The following is a 25,134-nucleotide window of genomic DNA, read 5'->3' as shown; positions in this document are numbered from 1 at the left end:
ACGGTGTGAAAATGTCGTCTGCATGTCGTTCGCATGTGTTGAGGCTGAATAAGGATGTGCGGGTGTATGAGTTTTCAATTTCTCCACAACCGTATTGAAAACGTTATATATATACACACAGAGATCAGGCAGGCATGGGCGAACGGGAGAAAATTAGACAAGGCGCGCAACAGCATACACAACGGCTAGAGAGAGATATCGAATGCATTGCGCGCACATCCCAGTGGATGGAAAAGGAGAGGGCGACACACAAAAAAAAGAAATTTTATCTATATACACGCGTACGTACATTTGTGTGAAAATGAAAATGGATGTGGGATTTTCTTTTTCCCTATAAAAGTTGCTACAACATCGTCGCTTTCGATTATTGTGTATCAATAAAATAATTCATGCAGTTGTGTTTTTGTGTAAAACGCGGAGAATACTTTGTGATTTTCATTCAACGACCAAACGAAATCAATGTCTCTAAGTGGAAACAGAAGAAAAATTTAATCATTCAAACAAACGTCAAATGTTAGGCGAAAATTTATTCTTGTTAAATGGTGTTATTTTTATTTGCCTGTTTGGTTAAGCAATAATTTAAGATTACGGTAAAAAAAAAATTGTGTTCAAGCAAAGAAGAAAAAAAGAGCCCATGGAAAGTGCAAACGAATCACAATACGATAATTGTCGCTTGTTTTCTCTTCGAATCAAATATTGCCCAATTTCGTCATCATACACGCTCCCATGCATATCCAACAAAACGAACGAAAAAACAAAATTAAATCAAAATTACTGTACAAACTAACTGAATAAATGAAATTGAATGCCAATGACGTGGATGGCCAATTCCAATCGCTAGAAACGAATGTATAAAATACACATCGAAATACGGCACACAATATTTGCGTGTCGTTGCCTGACACATGGTCGAAAGACATCGTGATTTCCATAGTTGTTTTGATTAAAATTTTAAATAAATAAACATACAAAGTGAAAAAAGAAAAAAATAGTCGGCAGATATATTTTCGTGCAGTGCCTGTGTCTCGAAAATCTCAACTGCCTAGCCAAAGAAAAAGAAGTAGAAGAAGAAGAAGAAGGAGAAGAAAGAAAAAAATCAGCTACCACAAACGAAAACATACTGCGCTCGCAACGCAAAACCCAAACATATTATTTCGAAATAATTGTGTCGATGATAGCGTACAACACGAAAATTTCATGCCAAAGGACACAGAAGTAATGAAATAAAAAAAAACAATAAAATAAATTCCCTGCAGAAAACAACAAAGGCCAACACAAAAAAGTTTAAAGTGAGAGAGAGAGAGAGAAACAAACGGGTTGAACTGATTGAGACGAGTTGTCAGTTATACAAAGAGCAAATGGGAAAGAGCGGTGAATACAAAAAATAGAATAAACGCATGGCGAGTAAGAGCAAACGGATAAGTCACAACAAAGGCTGCAGGCGGGAAAGTACAATTTAATCAGCAAAAAACAATTTTGCGTTCATCGCTCATTCTATTTTTTTGCTGCTGCTCCTGATGCCACTTTGGAATATATGTGTTGTTGAAATTTGTGCTTTGTTATTGTTAAAATCCATTTTTGTTGTTAAATTGATAAAAGCGACAACACCTTCGGGCGCCTTCATTGCATCGGACGGTCGGTAGATCGGTGGCGAAACAGACGTAAATACACACAAATTGTGTGTGGGAAATTAAGCCAAAACGAGTGCGGAAACAAGGAAAATCCAATAAGTTTTATTCGGTCGAACGTTTACTGAACAAATACACACGAAACGGTGTGTAAAGCACACAGACTGGATTGTAGCGAACAGATACGCAACCCACACACACACACACACACACATACTCCGAAATCCATTGAAGTATAATACCCTGAGAGAAGCCGTTTGTGTCATATTTGCTGTTTTGTTTCGATTAACAATATCTCCAACGCATTTTTGGGTTCGAGGCAATTCAGAGATGAAAGTATTTTCGATGCACGTACAATAGTCAGCCGACTGACGCGCGTACAACGCTTTTGGTGTTCTTTGCCATTGTTACTGTTTGCTATTCTGTGTACTGACCTATACACACATATTATTATTTCTTTTGCCCTGAAAACATTGCATGTCATTTAACGTTGATGGAATTTGTTTTAAAATTTCCATCGAAGCTTGTTGCTTGACGCAATATTGGCGGAATCCCGGCTTTTTAACGAACATTCACTCGCAACCGTCTGATTCATTAAAATCCCACTGTTGTGTACAGTTAACAACGCACGTTATCGATATACCAAAAATAACTTTTAACAACTTTTGGCCACAATAAAAACCAATAACATCAATAAACGAAACGTGCGGCTGTGCGTTTTATTTGCTCGCGTACGCACACCCACTGGAAAATATATGCAATTTTGAGTGCTAACCCAAATGAAATTATCGAATAACGCATAATTGCCTGTTAAATGGCTTGTTGACAATGAATTCATAACTATTAGTTCGGTTCGACATACAAACAAATCAACACAGCAAATGCAAAGTGAAAACAACTGTGAAAAAAAAAAATTAAAATAAACTCACTCAACAGCACACAATCATCGGCTATTGAACATTAAACCATTTTTAGAATTTAGAAAATTAAATTAAAGATTAAATATAAATTTATAAAAAGAAAAAGAAAGTGAGTTCAAAATGCCAGAACAAAGCAACGATTACAGGGTTGTGGTCTTCGGAGCAGGTAATCTACTTATAACCAATATCATTTTATTATTCATCTCTCGCTCTCTTAAATTTGATTTTCCATTGATATATACTGGGTATATTGTCAAACGAAGTCAGTCAGAAGGGAAAAGTTATAAATACCAGTAATTTATGTGGAAATCGATGAAAAGCTGAGGTTTAAAAATTACCCAACCGTTCTTTTGGGTCTCGACTTTTTTTCATATGGCGCAATCATTTATTTTACTTCAACGCGTGTGGCTCATACGATATTTATATACCATATTCGGAGCTTTTTCCAGAAAAAACCGTATTTTTCTGGTGATATTCAGCATTGAAATACGGATCACCACCACCACCATCCTCCCCACACCAACACACTCACATTGTCAAGCCAAATGATTCAACAAAAAGAAATTGGGTACTAAATACAACGTTATAAAAAGCTTATTACATTATAATTTTGTTTCTATGCTGTATGAAATGTGCGGCGGTCTGTGCTTATTCCTTAAACGATTTCGCTCTATTTTGTGCAAATTTAATGACAGGTATATTGCTTATGTACGTTTCTCCATTACATTATTCATAGAACAATAAATATTTTAATATACACAATATTCGTGTCCACAGCGCAATCACAATATGTGCGTTCGGCAGTCGATTTCGACGATTATTATGCGCGCAAATTGTAATGATTAATCGAAACAACAGTATATGTGGTATCGTGGACCGTGAAACATAAAAGCATTGCTGCAAAAACGTCACAATACCCATTACACCAATCGCAAGCGAATAATGTACAGAAAAAGACTTTCAAAACTTATTTTTAGACACTCCGGACTAGTCTTTTATTTGCAATATTCATACGTCACACACTCGCTTTCGTGATTGACATGATTTGTTATGTGTGCGAGTATGCGAGCGTGTTTATATGCAAGGGGGAGGAATGTGTTGACATTGTGTAGTCGTCGCATTTTCCCGAAGAAAGCGAGGGAAAAAGAAATGAGCTTTTTGAATCGAAATCTTGATTGTGGGCAAAGTTTTCACGGCCGCTATTTTTCGCTATGTTCGGCATTGCCACACACACATGCCAAATTGCCGATAAAATCATCATCATATCATTCAACACGAGGGAACTATTAGATTGATTATTTTTTTAATTTTATTCGAAAAGAAAAAAAAACCTGAAATACATTGATGCCCTTCTTTGCGCTTTAATTTTTTTTTCACTCTCGTCTCTTTTCAATTCGATTGATCGTTGTCATCGTCGGCGGTGGTCGCGTGATGAATTGGACAGGTGGAGTTGGTAAGAGTTCGCTGGTGCTGCGATTCATAAAAGGAACATTCCGAGAGAGCTATATACCAACGATTGAAGACACATACCGTCAGGTAAGATTTTTATCGCATGTCCCTACTTTGTTTTCCCTTCTTTTTCCTCCATCGATGTGCCGTGGTTTCCTTTCTCACTCTGTAAATGCGTGTCTATATCACGATTGTGCAAAGTTTTCGCAGCACAAAAAACTTTTATCCTAGACTCCTGGCATCGTATTTTAAAGTTTTCGTTATAGCCATCGGTTGAAAGCGCACAGTCATCAACGTGTACCGTAGAAAATAGTCAACGAGAACGAGAGAGAAGGAAGGGGGAAGAGGGAGACAAAAAAAACTTCTGAGTTAGGTTCATTGAGTCCGTAGATGGGTATCGGCTGGCATGCCAAATTAAAAAATAATAAACAGAAATACCGAGCCGAGAGCAGCAAAGATTCCATGTGAAAAGACGTAGGTGAACCACAATATGATCCGCAAGCGGTGGGCCTTCATGAAAAATGAATCAAGCCGAAGCAAAAGTGGTTGCAGCCGTTGCTATATTTGATTTAGTCGAGATCGAGTTAAAACAGAAAAAGAATGTGAATCAGGCGCAAGTGAAGAAAATAAATGGGGGGGGGAAGTAATAGTTCGATTGGAGCGGATGAAGGGACGTGGAGCATTGAAAGTCGCCAGACACATCAGCGAGGGGGATTGATGTTTATGCAAGAGCGTTCTGTTTGTTCGTTTTTTTTACACATGCGATTCACACGCAAAAGCACAGCAATGCATGCGACTTATATTTTCAAAGATGTTTTATAAATAGCAACTGTCGCTCGTTTGCCCTCACTCGCTACCTCTTTCACTTGCGCTCCACCGTTTTCGCTCTCTCTCTCTCTCCGCATTGCACGAGTATTAAAAATAAATTTGACATTGAAGCAGTCGAGAACAGCGCTGTCGTTAACCATATTACGCTTGTTTCGCCCTCTTTCTCTCTCTCTTTTCCGTCACATTGATACAGCGTGGGGGTGGATGCAAGAACATTTTGTTGAACATCAATATAACTCCTTGTCGATAGGATTGAAGGGTTACAAATGTGGTATTTTTAAGATGAAAATGTCTGTTATTTATATAAATTTATGGCATTTTAAATGCGACAACAACAAAACATAAACGACAATGTATTTTGATGTGTTTTTGATCGATTCCATGAATATTGGCCACACGATTGTGTTTTACTCTCTGCACAAAAAAGTAGCACAAGAAAAAGAAACAGTAAAGCATGAGAAAAAAAAGAGATTTGTTATCGTAAAGAGGGGACGTTTTTTTTATATTCACTTGTTCGCATGAACTATAAATCCAATGAGAAAAAAAACATTAACCCAAAGATTCAGTTTGCATAAATCCAGTACCCGAGCGGATGATTGTGAATCAGGTTATCCGACCGGTCGGTATGTATCTCCTAGCAACAACACATGTGGACCAACAATGTTAAGTGCATAGGCCAAACTGGGTTCCTTCACATGGAATCTTTGCTTCTCTCGACTCGGCATTTCTGTTTATTATTTTTTAATTTGGCATGCCAGCCGATACCCATCTACGGACTCAATGAACCTAACTCAGTCCCAGTTCTATCTATTTTGAACTGATGCAAAAATACGAGTGCTACGATGAATGAAGTGATTGAGCCCACATTCTCTCTCGGTTTAGTCGCATAAAATATAAATGTTACAACGTTTTTCGATGTAGTATACAGGGTGATTCATAATTCCATGCTAATCTCTCTACGACAGATTCCTTGGCTCATGAGGAGTAAAAATGTGTATGGAAACTTTTCCGAATTCGGCCTCTATACCAAAGATTTGGCCGCCGGCGCATTTTTGGCCGCGCCCCCGTGCCTCTACGCCAAAAGCCATTGTGAGCCCATTTTTGGACATAAATGCATGATTTTTGGCTCATTGGAAAGATATAGAGGCCCACTAGATCCTCCAATCCAAAAACGGTGAAAATGTTTGACTAAGGGGTTAAAATTAACCCATACCGGAAAGTATGGAAAAATGGTAAAAATAGTGAATTATTTCAAAATAATGCGTTATTAAGGTATCGCTTTTTCATCATAGATTGAAAGATCGTAAAATTTTGGGCCGGTATGCCCATTTTTAGAAACCGATTTGTTTGATCAGAGTTGTAGAGGGCGATAAAAGCAACAAGTATGGCTGATGTGTTGAATCGGAAAATACCGTTACTTTAGTAAAAATTACTAAATTAGAAATTTTGATTTCGGGCGCCATCTACAGGTGAAATTCATAAAGTAAACATATCAAAGTTGTTGCTTTCGACGCCCTCTACAATTTTTTTGCCGATAGTAAACCGATATCTTCCATATTTTCTGAGTTATGCCCCGGTATTTGGGGACCTTCGAAAAATGGGTACTAATGACACCTTTAGGTCGCAGTTTTCTTGGGTTAACGGCAAAATCGGTTTCTGAAAATGGGCATACCGGCCCAAAATTTTACGATCTTTCAATCTATGATGAAAAAACGATACCTTAATAACGCATTATTTTGAAATAATTCACTATTTTCACCATTTTTCCATGCTTTCCGGTATGGGTTAATTTTAAACCCTTAGTCAAATATTTTCACCGTTTTTGGATTGGGGGATCTATTGGGCCTCAATATATTTCCAATGAGCCAAAAATCATGCATTTATGTCCAAAAATGGGCTCACAATGGCTTTTGGCGTAGAAGCACGGGGGCGCGGCCAAAAATGCGCCGGCGGCCAAATCTTTGGTATAGAGGCCGAATTCGAAAAAGTTTCCATACACATTTTTACTCTTCATGAGGCAAGGAATCTGTCGTAGAGAGATTAGCATGGAATTATGAATCACCCTGTATATACTGATCCTTTCACCCCCAACTTCGCCGCCGCCGCTGCCGCCACCATTTACTACCACGCTGTTATTTTTGCCGCTGCTACTGTTGCTACTACTACTTCTACTGTTGATGTTCACTTTTCTACACCACTCGTAGGTTGATTACAATTTACGCATCTTCAACCTACACTTACCGTTAATTTCAAAACATAAATCATTCGGAAAGCTTTCACACGAAGTTTTCGATGCGATGCCATAAATTCAAATTTTCATCTGAATACACGTACGCCATACAACAATAACACATGGTCCTTTTCTGTGTTATTTAAGGATCACATTCGCGCGCCGACTCTAATGTTTTACCCATAATGAACATGCCCGTCTATAACTCAGTCGTTAATAACCGACATTTTTGGGGCGAGAGTGAGTGAGAGAGTGGGGAGAAAACTAAAATAAGAACGATTTTTTATCCAAACAACAGCAAAAAAAAGTCACACTTATACATCGACAGGCATAGACATGCACCTGAAACTGAAGAGGGGAAGAGGTTCCTCGTTCCTGAAACATTAAGTCTATGGATGGCATCCCATCATTGCCAGCATGAACGTAAAACAAAATTAATTATTTAATATCATCTTAATTGCTTTATTTTTGTCGATGGAACGCAGCACGATGGATGTCGCACAAAGACGCCATTCGCGATATGCCACGATACGAAGCGACAATTGCCAATATACACAATATATATTTGAATCACACTCTATCTGCGAAAAAGAAAAATGAAAAAAAGCAAGCACTCGCACACAACGAACGATGAACACTTCCCGTCCGTACACAGCAGAGCGTAAAATGAGAAAAAATTGAGAACTGCCCAAAAAAAAATTTGAAGAAAAATATTTTTATCGTGAACTATGATTGCACGTATCAAATATCAGATGAAAAATCTTTGAACGACGTTAAAATGGAGTAACGAGGCCATCAGTACGGTTATTTCCCGATTCATTCGATTTATTTCCGAACAATAATGCAACGGAAGGTTGACTTTTGTCATTTGTACGTAAAGCAAGCAAAAAATACACGCAGCACGATATTTTTTATTTAAATCGTTAAGAATTGAAAATGATTATGATTTGGGTTCTTAAACCAAATTTTGGACCATTTCAAAACCAAATTTTGGATTGCCCAAAATGGGCAAAAATACCGCTTATTTTACTCCTTGGTTCACAGTATAAAAAGCAAGTGAACTTTTATTTGGGCACTTCCTGTTATTTGGTGCGTTCAGTCGAGCAACTAAGCTGGCAACAAAGTTGACAGCTCCGGTGTATGTACATTGTACATTGAACATAGCCAATGGTGTTCGAACACAAAAGCAGCAGTTCATTAATTGAATTACTGAACTGAATGAAACGAAATTATAACACGCATTCGGGATCCGAAGCGAGAGCGCATCGATGGATTTTCTACTAGTTTGACTTAATTCGATGACACCAGCAAACGAGCGATGTTGACAGGCTGAGACGAAAAGTACATAGTTTTATTCGGTACGAAAATCCCTTCTCAAAATTTGCGGAAATTCATCGTATTTAACGACTATTCCTGAATGCGATTTTGTTAATGAGAGAGTGACTAAGATTTGTTTTTTAATTCATGTCATTGTATGGCCATTGTTGGTGTGCATTCTTTTGTTCAGCTCTGGCCTTCGACGAACTCACCGAAAAGTACCGCTTGAAGTGCTTGAAACACAAAGCTTTCTCGCTCTCTTTCTACACAATCTGAACGTTTTTTTTCCTCTGAGTGTGCTTTCATCTAGTGTATGGTATGTGCGCTTTTCTCACTTCCGTCAACTTGTATGTCGTTGAGCTACACTCCCACACACTGGATTATTGTAATATATACACACGACGAATTAATTAAAATAAGATTTCAACGAGCTGATTTCTGAAACAATAATCCCTCATTAAGAACCGAATTCAACAGATTGTTGTTTGGCTTTCGTCTCGAATTTGCGGACGCACACCGAATTACGGTGATGCGAATGAAATAACAGTCATTCTCGTACACTCTCGATCCTTGCTCCATCACTCATACACGCTCGTTTGCACGCGACTGCTCGTTTCACTTTCAACCAACAATTTTCGTCCCACGTTTAACCACTCTCCAGGGTGTGTTGGGCTTAAGTAGACAGTTGAAATATTAGTAGGTGTCTTGAATATATGTATATATGTTCCTTGCTGTTCATTTTAAACTGAAGCTCACAATTAATGCAGTCATTTTGCATATTCGGGTAGTAGTAGACTCGTCAGTCGAAAATATGGAACCGTCTCGTCGGTTTGGGCCAAGAATGCGAATTTTTGGGTTAAATAACGGCAAACCCCATTAATTACACTAAAACAAGACGACTGAAAACATTATTGTTTGTTATACATATGTACGAAAATCAATTGAAACGATTTGGAAAATCGTCCGCATGAACAAAGCAGAAAATCAAACATCTGATTCTAAGCAATGACTGTAAATTATGCAATGCAAACCGGAACGGCAACAGCAGCCGCAACAGCATGCAACGTACCAAATTGGAAATGGAAAAAAAGTATGAAAAAGGCAAAACTTGTAGCAAAAAACCGTAGATTGAAGTGTATGGCAAAATGAAACGGGCTGAAATGAATGGATAGAGTGAAAGCAGCAGTAAATGGAACAACAAAATCAAACCAGTAGCAAACCGTGTATGCGACTAACACAAGCCATTTTCCATTTGAACTAATTCTGAGTTGTTGTTATGCAGCCAACATACATAAATTTCTCATGGATTAATTCATGGAAAATGTCAAAAGCTCACTCGTTCGCCCGTTCATTTTATTCTCTTCAGCTTTCACAATCGATGTGAACTTTAAACTTCAACGTGATTTTGCTGATGCCACACACAAACACACACACACACAACTGCACGCATCCCAAATCATCTGATACACTGTCCATACAATGGCATCCGAATAATACAAATGCCATGAATACGGAAAGCACATATATTCACCATGGATCACACAGCTTTTCACATAGTAAATGTGTTTTCTTTCTTTTGTTCAATTTTTTTTATCAGCATCTTTATTGTTTGTGCTTACATTTTTTGCATGCCAACAGCGAGCACAGTACACACACTTCATCGTACTCAATATCACCGAAAAAACCAAGCAAATAAATTGAAAAGAAATCTCTGCATAAATGACATTTTTAATTTATTATTCGTATTCAGTGAGTGATAGAGACAGTTGTGCTGATGGAGTAGGAGCAGCGAGTGAGGGAGAGTGCGCGCACAGTGAATTTCAAAAGCTATTCACAACATTAATATGGAATATAGTTGCGAGATGTTGCAAATTGCAATAACAAGTAGACCAGATTCAGCAATGTTAGAAATGAAGTGAACGAGAGGTAATCAAAATGTCAGCCCGAAATGAAATGCCAACAAGTGGCTTAGCTTTTCGTTTCGAGCAACACTAAACCGCATACTTGACATTTAAGCTGATGTGTATGTGCGGGTGCGGATGTTGTGTGTGCATTCGCACAGCGCAACGTTGTACGATGAGAATTTATTTGAAAACATAAAATAACAGATTGCCATTTTTGCAACCGACTTTCTCTACCCTTTAACATTTCACTTCAAATTTTCGCATAAATTTGCAAATTTCACTGTTGCCCCGTTCACACCAAAGAATGTGAATGTACAGTATTTTGAATAAATTTTGTGTGATTTGAAAAGAAGTGGCTCACGATCACAGAGATCCTGTATTTGATTTCAGTCAACCGAAATTCCATTGAGCCAAAAGCCATTTATTGCTTCTTTTGAGAAAAAAAAAAAAAAAAAAAAAAAACTAAACACATATGATTTCTGGAACAACTTTTTGCATTCATTGAAATCGAGACAAACGACGAAAAGACCAAAAGAGACATACAAAAAGAGCAAGAGATAGTAAAAAAATGTAAAGGAAAAATATGTGCACATTCCAGGCAATATCAATATTATCTCTCAACATCCAAGCATATCACTATGTTGAATCGTTTCAATGCAAACGGAAAATGTTGAGCAGCTAAGAGAAAAATAAATATTATGCTATTTGGAAAGGAGCATTACATAATGCGTCGGAGTAAAAACTAACAAGATATCGAAATCTTCGGAGCAAAATAAATCATATTTAAAATTACATCGAGTTGTTTTAGTGGGAGCGCGTGGGTGGGCGTTTGGAAAATGAAACAAAAGTCAGACAAACAGAATAATGATTTGAACTTTTGGCATTTGGGTGTGCGTGTGTACTGTGTACGTTACATGCCACTAGTTAAATATATCCATTTTGATATTGAGACTCTGTTAAATGAAACGGCTACCGACGACCACCCACGTGCCACGCGAAGGGGTTGCAGGCACCTGAACAAAGTTCATTAGCCAAAAACTTTTGGCATCGTTATGAAAATGGACTTATAGCGGGCGTATCCCTCTGTTTTTCATTTTTCTCGGCGAAAATTATTCTGGGGCAAAATTCCACGGATATGTCATCGTTTATCTTTTATACACATCATAGCTCCATCAATCAAGTATGGTTTTAAGGCCTGTGAGACGCAAAAATGTAAACTGCAGAAAAAGAGCGCGGTGCGTGCCTCCCCCCGCCACAAAACAAAACCATGTGACACGGAACAGGCTACAAGATATCAAGCTCATCTTCTTCGGCATTGTTTACTTTTAACGGCATCTTCTTACCGTTTTCCATCGCTTGGTCGCTTGCTTGCTCGCGCGACTTCATTTAATTTCCGTTATAGCTCTTACTTCTACAATTTTTACGCAAATAAAATGACCGAAAATTCTTTTCTCTCCCTCTCTACTACGTCGAGAATAATGTGAGCGACAAAATCCGCGCTCAACTGTGTGCTTTATATTTAGATTTATGTGTACTTATGGTTAAATTATTGAGATTCATGATGAAATGCCAAAGATAAACAGAAAAACACTGACACACATACATACACATACACCACCATTAGCTGTAGGCCGATAACGGTGAAAGTGCCTGGGAATTTGTCCAAAGCATACCACACACACATCAAGAATTTATCCACTGTGTTATTCAATTTTTAATAGAATCTATGGCACACTAGAGTTTCATTTTACCTATGGCTGACCTATGAACTTTTACCGATATTGTTAGTCAATCATAAAAGTGAGAGCATACTGTACACGGCTCACGCTCTTAAATCATTCAAACGACGTCAAATTCGTATGCCATAGTGGAATACGGCAATGAACCACAGCAATTGCCATAAAATATATATAAACGGTGGAAAATCGACGTTGTAACCGATGTGTTATGTTTTAAAAGTGAACTGTCTACAGTGCACGGCAGCACTGAACTGAACAGAATAGCACATAAAATGTTTTGCGTTTCGGTATATATTCCAATTGATGGAGGTATTTCATGACAATAAACGAGATGAGATTTTACGACATTTTCCATTTTCACACGAAGTGAGAAATGATGATTGAAGCCACTTTGGATTAGTCGTCAAATATCTTTTTAGCGGCATGTATTTTTTTCGCCGCTGCCGCGCTCCAGATGGATAAATTTTCCTTCTTTTCGAAAGAACAAGGGGGGAGCCAATGGGGGGGGGGGGGGGGGAGGGGGGGGGGGGGGGGAAACAATCGTATATTTCCAAGTTCCATATATTCAATTTCGATCAATTCGGGATCATTGATTACAGCGGGGAAATGGAAAAACTTCAAAACTCATCGCGAACATTTGATAAAATTTATAAGTTAACGATGTTTGATAACAAACTTGAGAATATGATATCGATTTGCATGAATATTCGAGCATTTTCCCGTGTAAACAGCATACAAAACGTAATCAGTATATGAGAAAAAAATAGCATATATTAAGTCAGCAAAGAAACCTTGGAGCACCATAATGATTCCAGCATCAAGAGACAACACATCAGAGCACGACACTAGAGCAAGTGAATGTGCAGGCGAAAGAACGAACAGCGAAGGCGCGATAGCAAGAAAGAAGAAGAGCGTGAGGTAGGATAGGTGGTTGAGCGTGCAAGCGATGTGAATAAATAAACAAACGATTTGTATCAGTTTCGGTGCGATTTTCCATTACGGATTTCCATTTTCAACGAATATCAAATGAAATCCTCTTATTTTTAACGAATCGCTGTAAATTTTACTGTGAGTTTTGCAAATATACGTATATATATATATGCATATTTTTAGCCGCCCGTTATACAAACAACGAAAATATATATGTGTATAATCGAGAGAAATGCTTGTCTCGTCACTCTTGACGAGTGGATGTGTGTGCAGAACATTAACGGTAATGCTCTGGGTTTTCCATGAAACACTTCGATTTGATTGCGTTTCATTAAATACATTTCCATTTTTTGTACTTTCGATTCGAGTTTTTCGTTTTTTTTTCTTCTCTCCTCTGTTTCTTCTATTCTTGCTGAAGTCAAGGGAAACGTACGCATAATGAGAGTCTATTACGTTAGAATTTTCCAATGCTTCGACTACTATATATTCATTATTATTAGCATTAATAATCGCAATAAGGCTCAGTTATAAAAGCAAAACCATTCCACCCGCAACACATTTGCCCGGCACCGTTATCTCTCTTCCTCTCTCTATCTCTTGCAACGTTCGAGCGCGAGCTCCAATGTATTCCAAAACATGGGTGCTAACTAATTTCACGGTATATCTGCATATTTTGATGACTTCTAATGTCAAAAATACCAAAGTCTGTTCACCGCCGCTCTCTAATTGCATCACGATTTCATTCAACAGAGACTCTCTAATTATTAATGCTTATTCTATTGGCATATGGAATTCGTGGAAAAAGGCATGCCAAACATTGCAATTATTCGAAACGGTTTATTCTGAAAATTGGCATCGACTTGTATTTTTGTATGCAGACTTCCAATTTGCTAAAGCTCTCTCTGCAGACTTTTCCTTTTTACCTTTCTTTCAATTCTGTTTTTTTTTGTCCTCTGCCAATCGAAACGAGCAATTTAATTATTCGCAGAAAATCTTATATTCAAATGGGGATCATGAATGCTGAGTATGTTTTTTTGATTAAATTCGTAGATTCAATTATTAAAGTATAATGTATAAATCGGTAGAAGGTCTTGTAATACCCCGACGAGAAATTTGCGGAATATCGCATTGCGACTATTCTACGTATAGTCGCAATACGAAAAAGTCCGTCGAACGCAGCCAACTTCACGTTGGTTGTACGAAGTTTCAAGTCGAAATATCACACTCGATTCAGTTACAACTTCACATTTATCGCAGCGCGAATAGTCGCAGGGTATTCAGCGATAACATTTTGCGGCAACTTTTATTGTGGATACCTATTCGCATTGCGAGTATCCGCACTCAAAAACGGATATGCGACGGATAGTCGACGTACACCTATTTCACCGCAAATTTCTCGTCGGGTACGTTGCCATGCACATACCAAATGGTTTTCCACGGAAAAGAAAAGCAGCACCGTTCAATTATCATGATATATTTGAAAGGAGCCAATTTGCGTTGAGTGGGCTCAACAAAAAAGCAGCTCATCAAATCATTAGAATGCGATGAGAGGGAAAGAAAGAGAGAAAAAGGAATAGAGAGAGAGCGAAAGAGAAAGTTCTTTGAAAATATGCTCAAAAGGAAATGCCAACCACATTGATTTGTTGAAGGCGGTGCATTGATGAGACTAATTCATTGATCTCACTCCATACCCCCCTCTCTCTCTGCTCAACCATAACCAGACCATAATATTTTTCGGCATAAAAACGAGAGCAAACACCCCGATTATAGCTTGTTAACCGTTTTCTTTCTTTTGGCTAAACAGAACCCACTGAAGCATTGAAAAATGGAACTAGTAAATCAATTGAGCAAACGATTTAATGTTCGTTCAAAGCATCACATGAACAAAAAACCAGTCCTCAAATATGAGCCAATTACGCCTTAATTTGAGGCCTGTTTTGCCTGCATCGATGCCAAAATCCAGATATTGATTGTTTATTTGCTGACAAATGTGATCCAATCCATCGGTGTGCCGAAATACCACAAACAATAATGGTAGCATGGCATAGTACAAATAAAATTAACAAAAATGGAAATAAAACATCGAAAACGAAAAAAAAGAACAATGTGCACCAGCACGAAAAAAAATTTTCTCACTTCTATGAGTGGAGAATGTCGCACAAAACGATAGAATTCATCGCGATGACTTCAGAGCAGAAATATGTTCGAATTATTCACTTGTAAGTTGTGCAACTGAGAGTTGATACGTACACTGTGTGTATATATCACCTAGAACCACGTCAAAGACACAGTCCGATTGGGCATGGCGACCGAACAGGAGTATGAGGAACAAGCTCTTTTGTTGCCGACGAAGGCTGTTAAAATGAAATGTGAAGAAAATTTCGAAAAGTTTTTCTCGAGTTTTGATTGTTTTTTGTTGTTGTTGCCGAAAATATTGAACTCTTAAGTACACTAAAGCGATGGTTTATGACAATGAAAAATGGAATATCAGAAAAATATGCGTCGACGATAGCAACGAAAAAGAGAAAAAAAAATTGTGTGTTATTGCCTTCAATTTTCGGCTTTTCCCAATGTAATTTCGTTCCGTAGCAAATTGCTTTGCGCTTTCATTCGTTCTCTCGCTTTTTTGTTGCTCGCTGAATCTCGATTTAATCGGTAATAGTACCAATAATTTATAACCGATTAAGCACATTAAAGTTACACGCAGAGTCGATACGTTATCGACATTGGCACGTGCTCACATCATCAATGGTGCAAAATTTATTGTGCTCAACCTGTCACAACTTGTAATAAATGAGAATCCAAATGTATAGACGGCGCACATCAAGTGCTGTTTGGGTGATGGCGTGCGACGGTAGCAGCACCAAAATGGCCGAACTGTCAACTAATAATTCATTTCATTTTTCTTTTTCTTCTTTTTCTTCTGACAGGTCATTAGTTGCAATAAGAACATCTGCACCTTACAAATCACAGATACAACGGGTAGCCATCAGTTTCCAGCGATGCAACGGTTATCGATAACAAAAGGTCATGCATTCATTCTGGTGTATTCGGTGTGCTCGAAACAGAGCCTCGAAGAGTTGCGAGCGATTTGGGCGTTGATCAAGGAATTAAAAGGACAGGAGATATCACAAATTCCGGTCATGTTGGTTGGCAACAAGTGTGACGAGAGTGCTGCATTGCGTGAGGTCACCGAATTGGAAGGCAAAGCCGAGGCTGCTTCATGGGGTGTTTCATTTATGGGTGCGTCATCTAATTTATATTTATATTTATACGTTTCATATTTATTAAATGCGAAATAATAATAATAACAAAAAAGAAGCTGAAAAGAAAAAGTTGAAACAATGTTTTATTAATCATTTATATTAATTGTTTACTTCTTGCTACTGCACACATCAACACAACCACACACACATACGCGTGGCGTACAGAATGCTCAGCCAAAGAGAATATTCGGGTGACTGAACTATTTCAAGTAAGTTGGAAAAAGAGAATGTCTAGGCATCTAAAAATATTTCGAAAGTGTAGTCTGTCGCCTTTTTTGACATGGGGTGACGAACGCGCGCGTGTGAAAACGAACGAAAATCTCAGCATTCCTTCCAGCAGTTTTCTTAATCTCTTTCGATGCGTGCTTTTTTCTCTTTCTTTTCATTAAAACCCATTAAATGTGCTATCAATAAAGTGGCCAATTTCTCACGTCTTCTTCTTCTAATTCTGCCTTTTGTGGGTCGCAGCAATTATGCTGTCGTGCGATTCACTTTAAAGATTTTCAATTTTCTACTCTCTCTTTCATTTCACTTTGCCGTTGCGTTCGTCTACGCGATTTAATTTATTCGCAGCTATAGCTTAGTATGAGAAAATTTCTCAATTTTTCTTCATCTTTGACATATTTTCTCTTTGTCTTTTTATCACTTTCATTTGTGGTACACAGGAATTGCTGAATATGGAAAAAACGCGCACTGTATCACTGCAATTGGACGGGAAAAAGAACAAAAAATCCAAACCAAAGAAGAAGGATCTGGCAAATGGTGGTGCATCACAAGACAGTGGCGAGGGTTCAAGTGCTAATATCAAAGAAAAATGTCACGTAATGTAAGCGCTTTCGAAATGATTTTAAGACCAAATCCATTAAGCAAAACACTGACATAGAGCAAGTGAAAATAAAAAAAAAACGAACTCGACTCTACTTCTTCATCATCATCTGTCACATACAACTTGGTATATAGAAAGAAACTTCAACGAATGAATAAACAAAAAAACACAAAAAGAATGGAAATATTAATGTAAACAACAAAAAATTACGGGCCACACACAAACACACAAAGAAAACCGAATAGAAATCATAAGGAGTTGTACACATTTTTGTACAGCAACTGTTTGCTGTCTTCTACTCGCAAATTATTTATGAACCATTAGAATATTCAGAATGACACAAACACATTTACAATAGCTGAGTAAAAACAATAGCACTGAACCATAGTTGGAAAGAGAGGGATAAGATGCTTAGAATGGCTGAGTTGAATGTGGTTGAGTAAGTGCGTGCGTGTGTACTTGAGAGCATGAGTGAACATAGCACAGAAGGGACAGACAGGCAGCGTCAAGCGTTTAAGAAGATTACAACAGAGTAACCACTTGAGTTAAAAAGCCCAACTGTGAAAAGTGAAAGCATACGAGAAATGAAAATTGGTGGAAAATACAATGCGACAGAAGAAGAAGAAGAGGAATTACCCCCAAGAAAATCGAAGAAAATGAAATGAGAATGTTCCAAGAGTTGTTGAGTAAGAAAAAAACGATGAAGAATTGACGAAAGAACAGAATGCGATGACAACAACGGCGAAGATGTCGATGTGGATTGAACTGAAAGCAGGATAGTGAGAAAAAGCTTTTTATGTCATACTGCATTTAAATTGCTGTTATCTATTTTTGCATTGGAAAAATGTTCTTGTTACTACACATCATTTTTTTCCCTTCTTCTTCGTCATAACTTTTTCTCGATTCTCTCCCTCTCACTCTCCATTCTGCTACTCTACCTTTTGTTCTTCGCAGCATTGCGAAAAAGCATTAAATACGCACGTATTAACATAAAACTTATACAAGTTATACTATGTAAACAAAACAAAAAATGAATAAATAAAATGCCAACATGTTTGCTATATCCCACAGAATTGCCCTCTGCGTCATACGGTCAATATGGTATTTGGTTTTGGAATGATGTGGAAAACATGTTGAATGCACGTTTGTTTTATATTGCACATTGGTTTTATGTGCTGTGTGCTTTATTGTATTGTTGTTTGTTGAGATTGCAATGCTTGTTCTTGCCATTCATTCGTTGCGATACACTTGGTTCACATCAAAAATTGAACGAAATTTGTGTGTGGCAGCACCGGATTGGCAACAAACATTTCATCGGAAATAAATGTGATTTAATTTTTCCCTCTTTCTATCTCTCGTATTCTTCGTTCTTCTTCCGAGTTTTCGTATTATTCGTTCGATGCTGACGAAATCTGTGCCAAACATACAGACTTATCACAGCATGTGCTAAGTGCAAGAAATCGACCATTATATTTTTAGATTCAGTGTAAAAAACACGGCAAAATATCTCGCGGAGTTTTCCTTTTTTTTTTCTAAATAAACAGAGAAAGCATTGTTGCCGCACATACAATGTGCATCATGAATCTGAAATACAGTTAATCAGAGCATGATAACGATGTTGTGTGTGTATGTGCCCGCTCGTTCGTTGCAGAGCATTATTTACTTGGCCAATTTGAACGATTACACCTTACCTGCTGTTTGCAAGCGCATTATTTCATTTGCAAAACTGTAACGGGATTAGTTTCTCAGTGTTTGGTGTAATAAACCAAACAAACGGCCAAATTCCCAGCTGGAAAGCTTCACCGTGCTTGGGGCCTGGGACGATGCGAACAAACGGGAGACTTATGACCCAATTTACATTGAAAATGTCATGTTTCCCACATGCAAATGCAAATTCTGCAATCATTAGCATATTTTTTTCTGCAGAAACCGATGCACATTCATACACAATTCACATCCTCCAACGATGCTGATGCACCCACGACACATTCGAAGTGAATCGAGTGCGATGTTGTGTAGTGACGAATGGAGGGACAAAAAAAAGTATGGAAGCCACGACAAAACAACATAAATGCGTTCATGCAATCTCCAATTTGATACAGGTGGGCGAATTCGCGAGTATATACTCTCATACTTACTCATTTTGAAAATGAGTATGTCTCGACATACTCTCATACTCATAGATACTCTTTGAGTATGAGAGTATATACTCAGAGTATATACTCTTTGATTTTGAGTATGTCTCGACCTTCTCATTTTTTACCCAAAGAGTAACTCTACACCTACTCTTTTTCCTACTCTTTTTCATACTCTTTTTCCTACTCATTTGAGCATGTCTCGACATACTCATTTCCAATTTTTTTTCTCCTCAGAAAAAGTTATATATCCTTTATATATTTTTCTGAGGGAGGGAAAACGAGTGACTAAGTGTAGAGTTACTCTTTCGCAAAAAAAAATGAGTAAGTCGAGACATACTCAAATGAGTATGAAAAAGAGTAGGAAAAAGAGTAGGTGTAGAGTTACTCTTTGGGTAAAAAATGAGTAGGTCGAGACATACTCAAAATCAAAGAGTATATACAAGAGTATCTATGAGTATGAGAGTATGTTGAGACATACTCATTTTCCGTTGGTATGGGAGTAGGAGTAGGAGTAGGAGTAGGAGTATGAATTATACTCTCTTACTCCGCCCGCCTGTACAATTTGATGGCTTCTGGTTTATCGCTGGCTGATGTTGTACGTATTTTCATATGTGCTCACGCTCGCATTCAAGCAAAAGCAGCTTTTACCATTTAAATGGTTTAGCGTGGAGGCGTTTCCGTTCTGATAACATCGTCGTAATTTATTGACATATGATTAGCTCGGTTGAGTCTTTAATTTCTTGTTTATTGAACGATTTCTCGCTCACGCGAGATTCCATAAACCATTTCAATAAGCATTATACTCTCTAGCTGCGTAACTCGTACAAATACCACACTCAATTCGCATCGACAAAGAGATTTAAGATTCTTTCTGTCTCTCACTCTTCACTTCTATGGCTCTCGGCTCTTAGCTCTTTTTCTTACACCCTCCATCTCCTTCCACTTCGGTGACTTCTTTCTTATCAGATCCCATTTGGAGCGAAGATGAAAAAAGAACTTTCAATTTACTGTGGAAATCGCATGACGACTGAATTACGGTTGGCAAAAACGTTCAGTCCAATCGGATCGGATTGAATTAAATGAGCCAGTGTGCTGAAGATGCATAGTCGACATTTGTTTTGAAGCGAGATGGTTGAATCCATTCACCGAGACACAGAATCAGCGTCGCGCTCGGTTCACAATAATATCATTTGTGCATAGTAACTGGACAAATGTTACATAACTGAAATTCGCTTATTTTCAGTGGCCGAGTTTTAAATAAGTAAATTAGAAAACAGCAATTCCCACAGCGAATTTCGGCTCCTTTTTCCTGGTGGCTCTTGAGTGTGCAGTGAATGCCTTTGAATTGCAAAGAATATGATTGCAATAATGATAACTTAACTCATTCTGTCTGTGTTCCATGCTTCAACCCGAACTAGAATCATGCGAGATATAGATCAAAAATGTGGAAACTCGTTAGCTGCCAGTGTAAACATTGTGAAATTACTATTTGAATACGAGCCAGCTGTAAAAACATATTAGATTAATTTCCATCGAGATAAGTGGTTCAATTAGATGCGAGAAAATTTCATTTATACTTCTTGTTCTCGTCTTGTTCGGTCGTAATTTATGCGAGCAGCAGCAACAGAAAGGGCGGCACTACCGGCATCGGTCGAAGTTCTTGGCCTGATATAAAAATACTCATTTCTCGTTGTCTTTCGAGCTTGAAATCAACAATATATGGAAAAGTTCCGTTCATAAATAAATAATCCAAGTTTGTGAAGTGCACTTTTCACTTGCAAAACTCATTTACAACTATGAAATCGTGTACACTTCTGATCCTCTTTCTCTCTCTCTCTCTCTCTCTCTCTCTGACTATGAGCAGAAAAAAAATGTTTTCTACTTAAATGGAATGAAAATAAAAGAGAGAAAAACAATAATAATACTCAAAAGTTCCAGGAAAATTCCGCATCTTCAAGTTCCAGCGTACGAAATGAATCGGAAAATTGCTCATCATTTTTGCTTGAAAACGTCGAATGTGGCATACCATTTGAAAAAGAATGAGAAGAGAAAAAAAATGATGAAGAAAAATAACGACAACGGCACCATGGCAATATTTCAATGCGCTGAAGCGGAAAATGGATGCGAGCGTATCACGTCCAAACAGAAATTTCCACTTTGTTTCCATTGTTCATAACTTTATTTCCGTTTGAAAACTAATTTACGGGACGGTAAAATTCAAAAGCCACTGCAATATGAATTGAGTTTCCGGTAAATTGTGAAAAATAAAAATCCCCCAGACAAAATACAGCCAGATGATTCAGTGTAACCAGACACATATTTCTCCGAGTTTAATTGGCATTTCAGAGAACTGTATCATGCAATTACATAATTGTTCATTTGTTTGTTGGAATAATCAATGGCTTTTTGCTTGCAATTCGTTGCATTGCCGTAAGCGTCGAAACACAAAGATAGAGAGCTATCACACAGTGCGAGAGAAAGAGAGAGTGATAGAGAAACAGAGCAAGGTAATACAATTTGTCTTGAGTTTTAGCCAGACACACAGTGCTGCTGGGATCGAACGAAAATGTTTGGCCAACCTTAATTCCTAAGAAACGATCGTCGAAACCAAAATTGCTGCTGGTACATTTGGACGCGTGCTCGTTTACATGCATGAATTGCGTGGGCCGAACTGAACTTTAACACACGCACACAACTCAAATGCGGTCGTTTCTATCACTTCTGACATTTGATTTCAACTTTTTCCCTTAGCGCTACAACCTATATAGATAGAGAGCGCCATCGAATTACGTCGAGCGTCTATCGTCATTTTTACCAGTCACTGGTTTGCAATTGGATTTCGGGGAAATTCCCAGATCCCAGTTATTTTTTTCCGTCTTCTATGGAATCCATTACATAAATGTTTTGGAACATATGTTACGCAACATTTATATTAGCAATGAGGATTCAGCTGTTGCTCCGAGTTCGGTGACACATTTGCACACACACATACTTCTCATATGCCAAATTAGACATTTGATTAAGTGATGTTTCACATATTGGTACATAAGGGATAACTGAAAAAAAAGAAGAAGAAAAACAGAAAAAATGTGTTACATTTGAAACCCTTTTTTTGTCATTTAGCTTGTAGGGACTAACAAAATAAATAGATATTTTTTGATTGAAGCATTCTATTTCGCACCAAAATTTAACAGAAAAAAACAACATACGAGTCAACAATTGAGTTATTCTTACAGCGATTGAAAAAAAAGTTATATATTCATAGATTTAAAAACAAAGAGATTGAAAATGAAAAGAAAAATAAACAACTAAAATATATTTTTTTATATTGGCAAATTTTGCAAAGCTGAAAATAAAAGAAATAAAAAAGAAGAAAAAAATCAATAAATTTTATCAGACATTCATAAAATGCACGAAATTCCAAGCTTTTACACGTTATACCAAAAAAAAAAAATGAATTTGAGTGCATCGCCAAAAATAAAGAGAAATCAATTAGAGAAGTGAATGAATTTGCTTTCATTGTTTTTTGCCGGACCTGAGCAAAAATGGACGGCTCATGTTAATTAAGCATAGACATTTGTATACAAGAGATACGTGTATTTTTGGGCACCATACCTTTCCTCTTTTTGTTCCGTAAAATTTTTCATTTCAACATCAAAAGCCATTTTATTCGATTGATACCGCCACAGAGATAAACATACACGAGAATTGCGTGCTCACTTCCATCGGTTTATCGATTTAGGTCAGGCGGCTAAAGTGGCTCATCAAGCAAATTTCCATTGCGAGAAGAGCGTAAGAAGACCATTACATTTTCGATAAGCGAGAAAAAAAATAGAGGAACAATAGTGAGAAAGCATATTTATTTGGTTGAAAGGTCTGCGTTTTTTTGTTTTTCTACAATGTAAATAACAATGTTTTGTTTTAGAATAAACTGTGATTGTTAATGGAAAAGACACACAAAAATGACATATGAATGTTATCATGAATTATATCGTATACACATGGTTCAATAGAACATAGTGAAAACGATGAAGAACAAAAAACCGAATCAATAAAATAATCGAATCAGAAATATTGATTTAGAGCCATATGGATGGATGGATGAAAAAAGAAATCAAATTTCTGGTGTGAAAACAATGATAGGACCCAAAATTGAGAGCGGAGATAAAAAAAACCATGTCTCCTTTTTCTTATGACTACATTTATTGCCGGTGTAAGGTCGTGCTTGTGAGCGGTAGCGTGTTTAACGCGTACATGTCGGCACAAGCCTGACGCCGCATTAAGTTTAATTATTCAATTAGTACATTTAATTTTCGTTCATATCTGCGAATTAGCGCAATTACACCCCAGAATATAAATTGCTCGCTTCAATTTATTAGGCAACAACACACAGCTGAACAAGAAATAACGACAAAAAATGTATTATTCGCAGGGACATTTATTGTGGAGTCATCACAATGATTCTGCTATCATCGTCAAAAAAAATGTAAGAGAATTTAAGATTTGCACCACTTTTCTCCACAACAGACAATTTCTCACCCTTTTAGCCTCACGCTGAATTATAATTATTATACTTACACAAAAGACAGTTTCAGAGAAGAGAAAAGAAAAAGTTGGAAATAAAACGACTTGATGCAGAGCTAAAAATACAATGTAATAATGCTAAATGATGATTTTAGAGTAGAATAGACAAATGGGTGTTAGACGAAATGGAGAATAGTGAGTATTTTCCCTTCTACCCCTAAACAAATGAATTATACAATTAAAAATTATTATTATTATCTATTTTTATCTGATTAGTAGTTATCCGAAATGAACACGGATCGTTTGCCAATGGAAATAGCCAAATACAGAAACAAAAAAAAATCTTTTCTTTTTGATTTGCTCTGATGGTGGTGTTTACGCTAATTATTGACTAGTAAATTAGTAATTTAGAAGAAAAAAAAGACTCCATACGCAATCGATCGTTGTTCATTTCGATTTCAAACCAAAATATGAATATATTATCTAGTTTTAGATGAAAAATAAAGTTGCATTAAAATTTAAACTTATATTAGTGGATACAACGAATTCAAAAACCAAAAATGATGACAGCAAAAAACGACATTGATTTACACACACACGAAAAAAAGAACGCAATGGGCAAATAAAACACAAATGGAATCAGCTGAAAAATAAATGAGGGATTATATTTATTATGTTTGTTATCAATGAACTACCAGAAAAAAAGAACAAAACAAAAACCACAAACGTATGCTAATGTGGATGAAACTAACAAAAAAAAATAAGAGGAAAACATATACAATTTTTATGAATAGAATGTAGATGACTGTTGCGGTCGATGGTTGTTTTTTTTTTGTCTCGTAATATTTAGAGATTCCGTTTTGTAAAGGAAGTATAGGCATTTACATGCTGTTAGTTATATATATATTTCCTTCCACAACCATCGAATATTGTTCGGAGAATAAATATTCATTTCACACATACTGAAAAAAAAGTAAAAAGCTTTATCAATAGGACACAAAAAAAATACAAGTAAAATAAACTGTGGTGAATAAATTGATGTTATGGGCGAGTGACGACGGCGAATCAAATTCGCTATTGAACTCTCCTTATGTTGTCTACAGAAAAAAAAGCCAATGCAAAAATTTTCCGTAGAATAGTGATCAAGGGCTCATTCGCGCCTCCGATTGACTATTGCTTTTCCTCAGCCGATCAATATGCTTCGGTGAAAATTAGCAACAGCGAAAAATACGCTCTTATTTCAACAAGTAATTTTTTTTAAATCCAATTCAAACTAGTTGATTTAGTTAGCTAAACAAATAGGTTTTTAGATCTTAACGTATTGTATTCTTTTCGTTGGTGAAACCAAAAAAATCTAATTAAACGACCAATCAATTAACAAAAAACTTTCCCTTTCTCATTTCAATTTCAATTGAGTATAACTTTTTGTTAAAAA

At 37.1% G+C, this 25,134-nt stretch overlaps 1 protein-coding gene across 1 annotated transcript; it reads left to right on the top strand.

Annotated features, from left to right (window-relative positions):
* The first annotated feature begins 366 nt into the window (after positions 1 to 366).
* LOC129569506 (GTP-binding protein Di-Ras2) lies at positions 367 to 25,084 on the top strand. Its single transcript, XM_055448360.1, has 6 exons — positions 367 to 2,714; positions 3,993 to 4,084; positions 15,876 to 16,188; positions 16,377 to 16,420; positions 16,877 to 17,037; positions 22,918 to 25,084. Exons 1-6 carry the CDS (start codon positions 2,669 to 2,671, stop codon positions 22,928 to 22,930), a joined length of 669 nt encoding a protein of 222 aa, XP_055304335.1. The 5' UTR covers positions 367 to 2,668; the 3' UTR covers positions 22,931 to 25,084.
* The last annotated feature ends 50 nt before the right edge of the window (positions 25,085 to 25,134 follow it).

The sequence above is a fragment of the Sitodiplosis mosellana genome, unplaced genomic scaffold (genome assembly GCF_009176505.1).
Source record: "Sitodiplosis mosellana isolate CC-2019 unplaced genomic scaffold, AAFC_SMos_1.0 Smas_scaffold_38, whole genome shotgun sequence".
NCBI classification, from domain to species: domain Eukaryota; kingdom Metazoa; phylum Arthropoda; class Insecta; order Diptera; family Cecidomyiidae; genus Sitodiplosis; species Sitodiplosis mosellana.
The sequence above is the reverse complement of the archived record's forward strand: the minus strand, read 5'-3'. Positions and strand labels throughout refer to the sequence as shown.

Excerpts from the sequence above, each read along its gene's own strand:
- LOC129569506 (XM_055448360.1), top strand. The coding sequence starts at position 2,669 with ATGCCAGAACAAAGCAACGATTACAGGGTTGTGGTCTTCGGAGCAG. Across the intron at positions 2,715-3,992 it reads GGTTGTGGTCTTCGGAGCAG|GTGGAGTTGGTAAGAGTTCG; the intron begins GTAATCTACTTA and ends TGAATTGGACAG. Across the intron at positions 16,189-16,376 it reads ATGGGGTGTTTCATTTATGG|AATGCTCAGCCAAAGAGAAT; the intron begins GTGCGTCATCTA and ends CGTGGCGTACAG.